The 15,465-nt window shown below is 43.7% G+C and overlaps 1 protein-coding gene across 1 annotated transcript in view; it reads right to left on the reverse strand.

Moving 5' to 3' along the window:
• Positions 1-14,298, reverse strand: part of LOC148512053 (uncharacterized) — a 34,801-nt gene extending 20,503 nt beyond the window's left edge. Inside the window, exons 1-4 of the mRNA XM_088482374.1 lie at positions 14,214-14,298; positions 14,000-14,097; positions 13,039-13,861; positions 9,231-10,199 (exon numbers count right to left, since the gene is read on the reverse strand). Of these exons, the coding sequence (XP_088338500.1) occupies positions 9,231-10,199; positions 13,039-13,861; positions 14,000-14,097; positions 14,214-14,298 (1,975 nt within the window). The remainder of the gene's footprint in view (positions 1-9,230; positions 10,200-13,038; positions 13,862-13,999; positions 14,098-14,213) is intronic.
• Positions 14,299-15,465: the final 1,167 nt, after the last annotated feature.

The following is a 15,465-nucleotide window of genomic DNA, read 5'->3' on the forward strand; positions in this document are numbered from 1 at the left end:
TTCTTTAATATTTTCCACAAAACGCCACTGCCTACACATCATCAGCAGGACTGTCCAATTGATTTAGAGCCTAATTCAAGAGATATAGGGCCTGATTCAGACCCACTCGCGAGCGGCTGTCCGCTCGCAAGTGGGTCGATGTTATGGACTGAGCATGCGCACGACGGAGGGAGCTCCGTCGTGCGCATGCGCCAGACGCGACGAGCGAAGGAAAGTCCTTCGCTCGTTGTGTCCGATCACTACGCTAGCCAACAAGTTTATTAGATGTCAATTTATCTGTTTCCATTAAACTTATTAGTTATTATTAAATTTATACGTTATTATGAATTTATTATTTCACTGTTTTGTTTATGTTAAAAAAAAATAAAAAATCTGTATTACTACTAAGGTTCTGGAAGTGCCTCCATCTGATAATCACCTGCACTAATCACCTGGATTTTGTTTAACCAATCAGCAACGATCTGATTACATCCAAACTACCATCTACCTCTATATAAGAACACTCCCAAATAACCTGACGAAGGAGCACTTGTACTATGCACAGGCACCCACAGGGCAGCCCGGAGATAGCAACGCTCCTTCACCAGTGTATTGATTTTTACATGTAGGAGTCAACGATACCACCATTCACTATACGCCCAGTGTGCAGTCTTTACTTAGCTGGTTGGCTTTAGATACTATCTATTAGTACTACCGTGAAGTGGCTACATTGTTGCTGGAACTTGTTACTTTCTTCCAGCTCATCTTTTACGTTTATTGGACAAATCTATGTTTACTACTACTGTACGTGCTTAAGGTAATAATTTGATATCGAATGTGTCTACACAATCCTAGACTGCCTGCCGCTATATTGTTGAGCTAGAATGTTGGTGATTCTGCTGCTGTATCCCTAACACTGTGGATTGTTCTAGTTATATTCACTTGATGCTATTTTATTGTTGGCTTTAAAAAATATATATATATTATTTTTAATAAAGCGATTTAGAAATTATGTTGTTTTTTCCCATCAGTATGGACTTGTCGGCTATGGATGAGTTGAGTGCGTAGTCTTATCTTACCCTTATTACATTCGTTTTGGGAGTGCACACCTCTCTTATTCTGACAGCTGCACCGATTACATTTACATTAGGAACTTGATATATAATAACTAGCGCCTATACACGTTATCTGTGTATCTTCCCAGTTTCTTTACAACCGAATTCAGACATAGATGCATTGCCGGATGTATATGCAGTTGAGCGATTATAATTGATCCTGGAGTTTCATTACCATCGGCGGTAAGACTCGAAGATTTGACCACAGCCGTTGGGCAGACGATGGGCAGCGGGCGTCAGAGGCGTCACCGGGCCTGGTGTCATCCGGAGTGCACTCTGCATTCCCCCGCTGTAGGTGTGCTTGGCCAAAAAGGGGGCGTCATCTTCAAAAAGTTGGCATGGTCTCGTTGGGGATCCTGAGAACATCACTTCGGGGGCATCCCAGAATCACCAGAGATGCTGGACTGCCCCTCGGGTAACTAGACAGAGTACACTTTCAGTTCCTCTTCTATGACAGGAGCCGGGTGCTGCAGGGGAATGTCACACTTCAGCACTTGGCCCCTGTCACTGCAGAGGAACTGACATTTTGGTTTCACCCCCTCTGACGGTGACACCCGGGTGCGGACTGCACCCCACTCATAACACCACTGGGCGTGCAGTCCCCCCCCCCGTCTGCTGCTGACAGCCTCTAATCCCGACTCTCCCCTTCCTCCCCCCGCGGCAGGTTAGGAACATGGGTGGCATAGGGCAGAATTTTGAATCTTCAGCCTATATAAGGGGGTTCCTGACCACAATCCAGTGACAGAGGATAGGCTCATACCTTGTCCTGCGTCCTTGATCTTTGATTCATATCCACTATCTATTCCTAACCTCGGCTATTCTCCTTGACCAGATTTTGCCTTATCCCTGGTACTGCGCAGCTCGGCTGGTTCTGGCCCGGACTGTCGACTTGTACGTCTTTATCCCGACATGCTATTACCACTCCAGTGTATACCAGCAAATTTCCGAGGGAACCCAGAGGGCCGCAACCTGTGTGTTGGGCGCAGCTAAGTCCACACCTCCTTGCAGGGGTCCCTGGTGAAAGCCACCTGCACATTAGACTCTGCGCCTCTGTACTGAAGTGCAAGCTCTTTGTACGAGACTGACAGCGAAAGGCGTCAGTTGACACACGCTGGCCAGCGGGGACTGTTGCAAGGAGTCACTCCCGGCTTATTTTGGACTTGGAAACTATAAAATACAACTCAGCATTTGAACCGCTGTATTGTGGGACTGGGGCACCATACTTCTGTGCATTGGACCCTAGCGCATTCTGGACTATCGCTAATTGGACCCATTGAATATCTCCACTAAGCTGGTAAACACCACCTACAGCCAGACTATAACTCAGGTGGCTTTGCTGAGTTGCCCTTAGTTTCCACTCATAGGAGCGGTTTAATTGTTTACTCGTAATTTTTGCACGGCCGTGTCTGACCTCTGATTGATTTTAGAATTCATCTAATTTTAATACTACTATTGAATATATATTTCTATGTCTCTATTTATATGCAGAATTAAATGATGAGTTTTATTTCATATTTGTTCCATATCTGATTGTTATAGCGCTGTATTTGCTTTATAATATTTTGGAGATTGATGTTGGAGACTGACTATCTCGTATTACAGCAGCTTAGTATAACTATCTATTTCTTGGGTTTTCCAAATAGACATTTCATGAGAACGTCTCAAGGATCAATAGGCCCCTCACTGATTTAACTCAAAACCAAGTTCCTTTTGCACGGTCTGATTCAGCTCTGTAAGCCTTTGTAAGCTGAACAAAATGCTCCTACAGTATTCTGGTTTATCCAGATATAACTCAAATTTATATTCTTGAAGTTGATGCCTCGTTCTGTGGTTGGTGAGGCGCTATCTTAGATAAAAGGACAAAAAAAGCATACTTCATCCTTGTGGTTTTTACTTTAGTGAACTGCAGAGCAGAATTACTCAATTGTGGATCGAGAGCTTTTGACCATGAATGTAGCCTTGAAAGAATGGCATAATTTGCTTGAAGGAACAACAAAGATCACAAAAATCTTGAATATCTTACAACAGCAAAACGTCTCATTGCTCGACAAGCACGATATTCACTATTTTTCTCTCAATTCAATCATGTTATTACTTGCAGACCAGACTCTTGAAATATCAAGGCTGATGTCTTAATTCATCAAGTTGAGAATAAACATTAAGAAAAACTGGAACATCTTCCTTAAACACCACCTAATAGAATAATTGTCTTAGACTTTATGATCTCAAATAGCAAAAGCTTCCAAAACATTTAGAGGACTAAACAATCTCAGAGCCCGGGAATTCATAAATTTCCTGATGGCTGTTGTTCTCTGCTCTCGGCTATTTGTTCAAATCTCAGGGGGTCATCCCGGAATTCAAAAGGCTATTACCCTGATTTCTCATTAATATAGATTACCACATTTAAGTGGAGATATTAAGGATGATGGCCAAACTTGAAGTTTGTGCTCGACACAAGTCCAGGCACCCCCCCCCCCCCCCCCATTTGGTCTTCTACAACCTCTATCGGTACCAAGATGGGCCTTGGAAAGATATTTCCATGGACTTTATTTCAGAACTCACTCTTTCTTAGGGCTTCACAAGCAAACTTTGTTATTGTATATAAAATTACCTAAATGGCTAATTCTATTAGTCTCAGAAAACTTCCCAGTGCCTCACAAACAGCCAAAGTTTCTCTCCAACAGATCTACAAGTTACATGTTGCCTGCAATCCACTGTCTCAGATAAAGGATCTTAATTTACCTTATGATTCTGGAGGGCTTTCTGCAACTTACTGAAATTTAGATCTTTTGTTTGGTTATCATCCTCAGACCATAGGCCAAACAGAATAAAGGAATCAAATCTTAGAACAGTACCTTCGAATCTACTCAAACTTTCAGCAAGACAACTGGGTGGAGTTACTTGCTTTAGCTGAAATTGCGTGTAACAATGGGACTCATTCAACTAAAGTTCCTTCTCTAATTAGCAAAATATATTCCTGATGTTTCACCAAAAACTTAAATCCCTTAGATTAAAGAATTACATAAAAATTATATCACGTCAAGCAACAGTTAAATCTTAGGCCCGTATTCAAATGCCAGCGAAAAAGTTCCGGACTTTTTGCCTGATGTACTTTCCGCCTACATCGCTGGTTTGGGCTCCGGAAAAGTATTGCACGCGTCCCCGCTATTCGCCCTATTCAATTGCAAAGGACGCGAAAACGCGTCCTGGCGAAACTTGGGAGAGGCGGAAAGTCCTGTCAAAAACGGGGAAATCAGCCTGACACCCCCCAAAAGATGCAGTGACATGGGGGATCAGTATGGATATGCCCGAATAGCCCTGCTGAAGGTATTTGGGGTACTTGAATGGTCTCAATAGGTGCTACTTAGCGTCTTTGCACAAGTGGTGAAGAATAGCAGTGTTTTTTTTGAAAAAAAAGTATTCCCACCAATTTGGGGTACATGAAAATAGGTGCAACCATGGTTCAAAATCGCTAAAGTGCGGTTTTAAAAAACAGAAAAAATGCACCTTCAGCAATCAAAAAAACACTTGGGGCATACTTGGGGGACCCCCTGCAGTCTGTTTCGCTAGTTTTTAAGTTAGTTCCCCATATTTGGTATTTTTCGCCCCCAAAATGAAAGTACTTTTTTGGGGTGTTCTAAAGTATTTTTGAAAACTTTTTCTTATGCAGTTTACCAGTGGAGGACTGTCCCAAGGTTACAGGAGTGTTGCCGCAACTTTGCACCCCAAAACCCCAATTCTGAACTTTTTCCTCGCCTGCTTTCATAGAAGAATCTTTTCCGCTGGTTACAAGGCGCAGACTTTTCGCACCGGCAGAGAGTCTTTGCAATTGAATTGGGCGGAAAGTTTCCACCTGGCGAAATGACGTCATCGGCGAAACTTTTCCGCCGATCGCGGCTTTTCGCCTGCAATTGAATACGGGCCTTAATCTGCAAGAGGCTCAATTAAGATATAAATCAGTCAGATAAGCATCACCAATTATATCCTCAGTTACCCATAGAAGATCAGGTTTGGCTTTCCACCAAATGTCTCATTCTTAAACATCTTCCTCCAAAGACAGCTGAGTGCTATATTTAACCATTCCAACTCCTTCCACTGTCAATTTACTGCTATCTCTGCAAACGCCATGAATCTATACCATATTCCATGTTTCACAAGACAAACTAACTTTCACCAGCTACTAGACATCCGAGGGTCTCTACAATATTGGTGATTAACTGTCTCAGCAGTTTGCCCGAGCTCACCAGCTTCTGTGGTCTGCTGCCATTGCTGCATCTCACCTGTGAGGTTAATGTAGTTCTATATACTGGTGAGATCTTCACTAACCTATGTGGACTAATGTTACAGGTGTCCTCCTTATTTAAGACACCTGCCCATCAATCATTGCAAGTCTACCTTGTCTTGGTGTTCCGTTTCTAAAGTGCTCTGATGTATCGTGACTTTCTGCTTGATTCCTGCCCACATTCCAGCTCCTGTCCTTGTCTGTACCAGGCCTGAAGATACTGATATCCGTTACCAACCTTTACTGTTGACCATGAGTTTGTTACAATCTATGTCAGTACTTTGCCTGGTTATAGCTGATCACTATGTACCAAACCTTCCTGCCGACCATGAGATTGCTACAAGCCCTATCTGTGCATAGCTTGGAGTCACTCATATGCACCAACCACTGACTGTAAGCCTCTTGTTGATGTTCTTTATACTGAACTTATAGAAATTTGTTCCATTGCGTGTCTATGCCACTGCTGGCCATGGGGAGGCGCTGTATCCTCTAGCTACGGACTGCAGGAACCGCTCAGTTACTGGCCATAGGCATCCGAACCCTGACTATGGGAATTAAATCCCTCATTTCCGTGATAGTGATGATATAACCCCCCCCCTTCCTGATACTTTATATGTCATCACCTCGGCACATCAGGAACTAAGGTTAGGGATTGGATTGTTAATGTATATGGAGCACAAAGCTTGGCAGGCTCAGGTCATATAGCCGGCATACATGACATGAAATCACAGGATAACATAGGAACCCGTTAGCTGCCCAATAATGGAAATAGATCATACATTTCCTCCTGATATAATGCACATGGGGGAAACAGAATGATTTACTGGTGGACAGGATGCCGGCGGTCAGAAGACCGACAGCGGCATCCTGATGTTGAAGATGCCGACAGAGGCTGGTAAGTAGCCTAACCCTCCCCCAGTGGTGCCTAACCCCCTCTTCCCGCACCCTAAACCTAACCCTCCCCAGGTGGTGCCTAACCCCCTCTTCCCGTACCCTAAACCTAACCCTCCCCAGGTGGTGCCTATCCCTAATCTCCCCCGGAGGTGCCTATCCCTAACCCCCTCTTCCCGCTCCCTAACCTCCCCCGGTGGTGCCTAACCCCCCTCTTCCTGCACCCTAAACCTAATCCTCCCCAGGCGGTGTCTATCCCTTACCCTCTTCCCGCTCCCTAAACCTAACCTCCCCTGGAGGACACTAACCCCCCCTACCCAGCCTAACCCTGACCCTCACCGGTCAGTGCCTAACCATAGCCCACCCCAGGAGGTCCCTAAACCTAACCCCACCATACCGTATACTTACCTTCGGGATGCTGCCGGTCGGGATACCAACGTTGGTATCTTCATTTCTTTGGGATGGCGTCATCGGTATATTGACGTCCGGCATCCCGTCCACCAGCATCCTGACTACCTTCCCACATGGGACCTCCATACTTATACAGGATATTATTTATCATCCTGCTTCCTTCAGGTTTTTTTTTTACCTTTATGAATAATCTTAAGAACAAGAGGTCACCTGGGTAAGTAAATATAGATTTTATTACCTTATTTGCATACAGATAACATAATTGCAGGTCATGTCCATATATACACAGTACTGTTATTTCACAAAGAACAAAATATCGGTCAAATCAAACTGAGTGTAAAAGATATTCCATTAGTCACTGTGCAAACTGAGATATATGTGTCATTGTAAGTCACAGGCCAGGAATGTATGTAACGCGCATATAAAGAGCGGCAGTTACAGGACTCTAACAATAGTCTGTTTAAAGTGTTGCATATATTCCAATGTATCAATCAAAGCACAATTGTTGCCGACACACAGCGCGGGAACAGTCTTTAGATATAAATCAGAAGGTAAAAATGACCCTGGGTAATTGAGCTTACAATCTAGGAGGTGGGAGAAATACTTGATAGCGGGTAGCGGAATAATTGTGGCCGTTGCTGGGGACTGTGATAGACGTGTTGGCCGTGTGATAAATCCATAGCCAAGTCTGCTGGTGATTTCAACTTTAATGATACTCATTACATTTTCTTAATAAAGTCGATATTATCCAATTGATCGTTTATGATGGATTTATTTTGTTTTACCTTTTGTACTCTGCCAAAGATTCACCATCTAGCATGGATCTTTGGATAAAAGTACCACCCCTCCTTATTTAAACATGGCCAACTTATATAGCAAATAGGGATCCCACTAGGAAACCCTGCTGCCTGGAGACTGGAGGTCTGAGACACATGCTTTATGGCGAGATGGACAGCCATCCGTGTACCGTGCCCCAGGTCATCCTGGCACAATTTACTTTGTCCAATGTGGACATGACAGATGTCAATCAAACAAACGTCCTTAACCTTCTAAATCCAGTTGAGAGGTGAGAAATATTCTTACTATATGCAGGTGAGGAGTATGGTTACAGAGCCTATAATGATGCACAAATGCTCCTTGTTATTGGCCTAGCACATAGGTTATACCCACACTCTACAGAGGTAAATGCCCATGGACCAAAGAGCAAACACTCAGCCTCTAACTCCTGCCTTTTCCTTTATGTCAGTCCTATTTATTGCTGACAGCTTTTCCTATATCGCATGATGTGTGACATAAAAGGGTTAATGATGAGCAGTATAGCTCATCACGCCCTATGAGGTCTCACATCACGAGTCAACAGTTTATTACACCAGGACTATAGTTACTGTGTGTCACATCTGTGTGTGATTGCATGCATAGGGGCAGCACAGATGGGTTAGCGTTACTGCCTCACAGCACTGAGGTCATGGGTTCGATTCCCACTACGGCCCTAACTGTGTGGAGTTTGTATATTCTCCCTGTGCTTGCGTGGGTTTCCTCCGGGTACTCCGGTTTCCTCCCACACTCCAAAAATATACTGGTAGGTTAATTGGCTCCTCACAAAAATTGACCCTAGTGTGTTTGTTTGTGAGCATGTGGTAGGGAATATAGAGTGTAAGCTCCACTGGGGCAGGGACTGATGTGAATGGTAAGATATTCTCTGTAAAGCGCTGCGGAATATGTGTGCGCTATATAAATAACTGGTAATAAATAAATAAATAAATGCATCCCATTTACAAATATAGACTGAACCTCTTCCAGGAAGGAGAAAGGTCTTGCACCAACCATCCTAGCAAGAACCATGTAAACTCGCACTCTCCAACCTCTAACTCTCTCTGTATGGATTAGGTTCCCCCATAAGGTGCAAAGCTCAGCACCCCTGCAAATGTTTCTTGTTCCACCAGGTCCCGCTCATACCTTTATAGCTGGTTGTGTTTGGCCAGAACCGAAAGCAGCTTTTATACTGTGGGCTCTACATTTTGTAGCTTCATAAATGGTTCCAGTGATATGAGATAGTAATAGGTTAGTTAGATAATTATCACAAACATTATATCTTCAGACCATTGCCAGGATAATATATTATATAAGACCCTATATACCAATATGATCTATTCCTGCTTTGGAGAGTGATGCCAATATCTAATAGCATTAGGAAACTGCAATAAATTACATTAATAACAACATAACATGTTAATATTGTGTGACTGGAGCATTGAACGGCCCTTCATAGGTGATCATAATATACCTTTGACTATACTCTGTAAATATATTTTAACCTGTTTTTATAAATGACCCTATTAATATAAACGGTTTTAGCAATACTGACATTTCTTTTGTTGGGTATGAATGGTCTGATGCTCAACAAGAGCCAATTTCTGTATAAATCATTTCCCACAATCAGAGCATGGAAATGGTCTCTCACCTGTGTGATGTCTCTGATGTATAACAAGAAATGATTTCTGTGTAAAACATTTCCCACACTCAGATCATGGAAATGGTTTCTCCCGTGTGACGTCTCTGATGTGTAACAAGAGCTGATTTCTGTGTAAAACATTTCCCACATACAGAACATATATATGGCATCTCACCTGTGTGATTTCTCTGATGTATAACATGAGACAATTTATGTGTAAAACATTTCCCATACTCAGAGCATTGAAATGGTTTCTCCCCTATGTGATTTCTCTGATGTCTAACATAAGACAATTTATGTGTGAAACATTTTCCGCACACAGAACATTGAAATGGTTTCTCACCTGTGTGTAGTCTCTGATGTGTAACAAGAGACGATTTATGTGTAAACCATTTCCCACACACAGAACACTGAAATGGTTTCTCACCTGTGTGATGTCTCTGATGTGCAACAAGATGTGAATTATATGTAAAACATTTCCCACACTCAGAACATGGAAATGGTTTCTCCCCTGTGTGACTTATCTGATGAGTAACAAGAGACGATTTATGTGTAAAACATTTCCCACACTCAGGACATGAAAATGGCCTCTCATCTGTGTGAGTTATCTGATGTCTAACAAGAGACGATTTGAGTGTAAAACATTTCCCACACTCGGAGCATGGAAATGGTTTCTCACCTGTGTGATGTCTCTGATGTGAAACAAGATGTGGCTTCTGTGTAAAACATTTCCCACACTCAGGACATGGAAATGGTCTCTCACCTGTGTGACTTCTCTGATGTTTAACAAGATGTGATTTACATGAAAAACATTTACCACACTCAGAACATGAAAATCTGCTATCACCTGTGTGAGCTGTAGTATATGGAGCAATTTCTGAGGTGTCAGTAGAACATACCCCATGATTAGAAGTATCAGATGCTACATCTGTACTATGCATCCCTGGATGTATGTTAAGGCTATGAGGGTTTATTCCTGTAGAACCTTGCGTGGTCTTATCCTCTATTTTTTGTGCTGAAGACCAAATTAGAGATCCTTCAGCGATTGTTCTGCTTGTGCTCCCAGCCACTAGAAATAAAAGGAATGAACAGCAATGAATATATCTTATTAAGAAGCAAAGTAATACTGTTAGTGAGTTTTTAAGTACTAGAGTTTTAATTTGCAAACTGAAAGACTGAGAGGTGTCAGGTGGTCTCCTGGAATGTAAGGTCCCTTAATAGCCCTATCAAGGGATGCCAAGTTGTGTCCCATTTGAAAGCTTTGTCTCCAGATATGAGGCCTCATGCAGAAATGTGCACTTATGTTGCCGCAGCTGAAAATTTGTATGCGTCGGCTGTGCGAAAATATGCTAACATCACATCCGCCAGGGGTACAAAGATAGCGTCAGTCGCAGATCAGTCGATATTCGGGCTTCTGAGTAACCCAGCAGTCGCGTGGAATGGACGCCGGATCCGTTTTTCCTGCATATGGGACCGCAGAGGCACGCCCAGAAAATGGCCACAACGTGCCTGAGTTTGAGACGCCACCTTCCCGTTGCCAACTACAAATGGTCCCTGCCTATCAATCACTTTTGCAATTAAGTCCTCACTGCGTGACATTAGTACTAAAACTTGATGCATGCGCAGACCACCGATAAATGCTCAACTGTGTAAACATCGGCGTTGAGCCCATCTCGGAATCGGGCCCATGGTCTCCGCCCTGGAGGCACAATGAAATTTGAACTAATGGAACTAAAGAAAACGGTCAGGTGGTTAACGGTAATCAAGTCGTCACCACAATGTTGACATTAGAATGTCGACATGGCTCCATCTATTGACAGGCAACATGTAAAGATCCGCAGAATGTTGACATGTCCATAATGTTGGCATCGGAACTGTGACCATGCGGAGGAGGCAAACGGTGCAGCCGGGAGGGTTAAGAGTGCGAGGGGAGGTTATGGTTAGCCTGGAGGGAAGGAGGTTAAGGTTAGACACTAGGGGGAGGGTTAGAGAAATAATTACAGGAAAGCAGGAGCATCACAGGTCCGCACCGTGACTGTCACATGGCTGACGGAGCCCAGAAGAAAAGGAAAATGCCAACTGAGCCACCAGGGACAATAAGTCGACAGTTCATCATGTCGACCTATTGCCGGCGTAGACATGAATGTCAACAGTCACTGTCGACAGTGTGACAATGTTGAAATGCATGTCAACAGTTTAACATTGACATTCTTATGTCAACCTGTTGACTGTTGATATGATAACTGTCGACAAGTCATACAACACCCTACAAAATGGATACGTTCAATATCCCGACAGTCAGGATGCCAGGGCTTAAAAGAACGGTGCCGGAATCCAGACGCCTGTCAGACTCCCGGCACTGGCATCCCAGCCACTGGCATCCCGAAGGTAAGTAGCAGGGTTTGAGGGAGGGTTAAACACTAGGAGGAGGGCTAGGGTTAGGCACTAAAAGGGAGGATTAGGTTTAGGCATCGGGTAGGGAGAGGTTAGGTTTAGGCACTAGGAGGGGGTTAGGTTTAGCAACGGGGAGGGAGAGTTAGGGAGAGGGTAGGGTTGGGATACCGACCGACGGGTGTCGGGATGCCGGCTTCGAGATTCTAAACGCCGCGATCCCGAGCACATCTATAACAGTTCTAAATAGTGAAAAAGAAAGGTTCAAATTGTTCCATCTTTTGATATCAGGGGAGAAAATCACCTTTTTGAACATCGATGCTCTTAAAAGTAGTTTCTGCCACCTCAGCTTCATTTCTCGCTCCTAATCTAAAGATTAGAGGGAGTTTAATGCAGTTGATAATCACTTTTTTTAAAATGTCTTCTGCCAGTTCAAATTGGGAATCTATAAGGCCCTAATGAATAGACAGTCTATTTGACCCCTGGCGTTCACATAACTTCACAGATAGAACTTATACTTATTGCTATTGCTCGAGGATTGGGTATAATTTGACCACTGATGATTTACTCCCTAGAATTTTAAAAGTATTCTCTACTTTTGGTCCTAGTTCCCCTTACTGTTCTTGGAAGTTCCCACCCTACCTGAATCAATGCACTTTATTGAATATTTAACCCGTAAATGACCAAATTCCACAGCCCAGAAAAGCCAAAAATGTCTGCAATGGACAATGATCCGAAACATGCTGCCGAACTAACAGAATATTACATGGCTGACTCCCACTGTCCAAAACCAACCTGCGCACATGTGCCAACTGAATGGCAATATAATAGCATTTTAGATTCGGTAAGGCAAAACCAACCATAGATCTAGGGTTACACAAAATTATAAGCTTAATACAGAGAAGTCGTTTTATGCCCAAATCCCAAAAACAACGAAGGGCAAAACTTATAATGAACGCCAAAGGTCAAGAGACCTAGAGACACCATGGGAGGGAGAAAGTCATTGGGCACACTCAAATCAAAGAAAGATTTAAAGACCACAAAGAGTGGGAAATTCCTCAATGGATCTCATTTCCACTGAGCTGGGATTACCATAGAAGACTATAAAATTTGCCCCAGCCTGTAAACCAAACCTGGACAATGCCTTTGTAGACAAGCACATTTGTGAGAATATTGTAGGTGTGGGGAGGAGACTGGTCAGATCTCTGGGCTGGTAACACACAGTGACATGATGTGAGGGGGAGAGCAGGAGTATGATAGGGACTGATGGCACCTGATGTATGAGATACATCAGAGAGTGTGGGGAGGAGACTGGTCAGATCTCTGGGCTGGTAACACACAGTGACATGATGTGAGGGAGGGAAAGAAGAAATATAATAGGCGCTCTGATGGCTCCTGAATTTATCGCTGGGGATATACATTTCCCTCATTTATTTGCACTGTAGGAGAAGAGATTGTTTAGTGACTGAGCAAGAATAATGTGTAGCTATATTCTATAATAAGTGTTTATTATTCACCTGTGCTGATATCTGTAGGGCTTTCCTCCTCCTTACACTGCTGATCACCCCTCATATATGTCTCTTCTTCACCCTCTATTTCTTCTGTCTTCATATCAGTCTCATTCGTCTCTTCTTCTCCCTCTATATCTTCTGCCTTCATATCAGTCACATACGTCTCTACTTCTCCATCTAGATCTTCTATCTTAATATTAGTCACATACGTCTCTTCTCCCTCTATATCTTCTGCCTTCATATCAGTCTCATTCGTCTCTTTTTCTACCTCTATATCTTCTGCCTTCATATCAGTCACATACGTCTCTCCTTCTCCATCTATATCTTTAAACTTCATATCAGTCACATACGTCTCTTCTTGTCCATCTAGATCTTCTACCTTAAAATCAGTCACATAAGTCTCTTCTCCCTCTAGATCTTCTGCCTTTATATCAGTCACATACGTCTCTTCTCCCTCTATATCGTCTGCCTTCATATCAGTCACATACGTCTCTTCTTCTCCATCTAGATCTTCTACCTTAATATCAGTCACATATGTCTCTTCTTCTTCTCCCTCTAGATCTTCTCCCTTAAAATCAGTCACATATGTCTCTTCTTCTCCCTCTATTTCTTCTGTCTTCATAAAAGTCACATACGTCTCTTCTTCTCCCTCTATATATTCTGCCTTCATATCAGTCACATACATCTCTTCTTCTGCTATATCTTCTGTCTTTATATCAGTCACATACATCTCTTCTACTCCCTGTATATCTTCTGCCTTTATATCAATTGAATACATCTCTACTTTTCCCTCTATATCCTCTGTCTTTATATCAGTCAGATCTTCAACCTAAATAACCCATAAAACAAAATAATAAAAAATTAATAATGCCTAATTTAATTAACTGATTTTAAACAAAATTATAATAAAATATTACAGTAAGGCACAAAAAGCTTCCTATAGATCAGGACCCTAAATCCCATATACCTGATGTTCCTGTGGGATCCTGTGTTTCTTCTCTGTACAATCCAATAAATAAAGAGGATGGGAACATCTCTCTGGGGTATTTCTGTTACTAGATCCATCTGTAGGAGACACACAGTAACTGAGTACTTTGTATATATGTGATTATCAAATGACATGCATATAGGGAGCCCCCATATCTGCTCCCCCTATACAATAAGTGACAGTCTCCTCTTACCCAGTGATGTGAGGGGACGGTGATTCTCCATCATCATGTCCTTGTACAGACCCTTGTGTTCCTCTATATACTCCCCCTCCTGCATGGAGATATAGATATAGTGAAATCCTGACACGCGGCCGGAAGCTACAGAGAAGCTGCTGACTGTTTTTTTTCATGCATGGCCGGAGAGAGAGTCAGGATTGGTGATTGCCGGAGTGGGGGCGGGCAGAGTGGGTGGGAGAAGGACGGAGTAGGTGTGATTGCGCGGGTGCTGGTCAGGAAAAGGCAGTGGGCTGGGCTGCCTGTTGATGCAACTGCCTGTGGTGCAGGAGGATCGAAGCTGAGGGAACGGCCGCGATGCATGCGATCTCTAGTAAAGGTAAGTAAGGGGGCTTCATTGGAAACTATAGGAGGTGGCGGATAGCTATGAGTGGCTTAAGTATACTATAGGGAGAGTGCTAGCATAGGGAACTATAGGGGGTGGTTGCAATGAGAGACACTGAGGAAGGGGCTGCATATGGAGACTGGAGACACATGCAGAGGACTTGCAAAGAAAGACATGCAAGGGGCTGCATAGGGAAACATGGAGGGGGCTTGCAAAGGGAGACACATGGAGGGGGCTGCAAAGGACAGATTTCGAGAGGGCTGCAAAGGAGTCATATGGAGAGGGACAATGGGGGAGGGAAGGACAGGGCAATGGGAGAGAGACAGAGGTGGCAATACAAACAAAGAAGTTAATAAGTGGGGAGCTTCCTGTTCGATCAGAGCAGGAAGCTCCCTGGGGCTTGCGGCTGCTGAGACCCAACCTTAGGGTCTCGTCGCAAGCCCCGATGGTCGCGATGGTCTTGACCATCGCGACCATCACCCTGGTCGGTCGCTAAGCTGTGGGTGGTAACCCACAGCTTAGCTAGCGACCAGGAGGCCGCACTTACAAATAGAAGCGGCCGTCCTTATTCAGAACGAGCGCTCGCTTCTTGCGAGCACCTCTGAATGAGGGCCTCAGTCCTCAATGTCCTGTCACTGCCAGTCCTACTCCTGTGTCCTGCTGGATTCTGCCCTGTTCCCGTGTCCATCCCAGCTCTGTGCCTGTGTCTTGCCAAGACCCTCCAGCTTAGCTTCTGTGTCACCTCCAGTTTGTGTCTAGTCCCAGCGTGTACCTGTGGATTCATCCTGCCAGTTCAACTATATCAAGTACTGATTGTGCTACAAACTCCAACCTGCATTCACCTGTCAGTTAACCATATCAAGTACTGGTTCTGTTACAAGCTCC

This window comes from Taudactylus pleione, unplaced genomic scaffold (assembly GCF_031769625.1).
Source record: "Taudactylus pleione unplaced genomic scaffold, aTauple2 ptg000285l, whole genome shotgun sequence".
Taxonomy (NCBI): domain Eukaryota; kingdom Metazoa; phylum Chordata; class Amphibia; order Anura; family Myobatrachidae; genus Taudactylus; species Taudactylus pleione.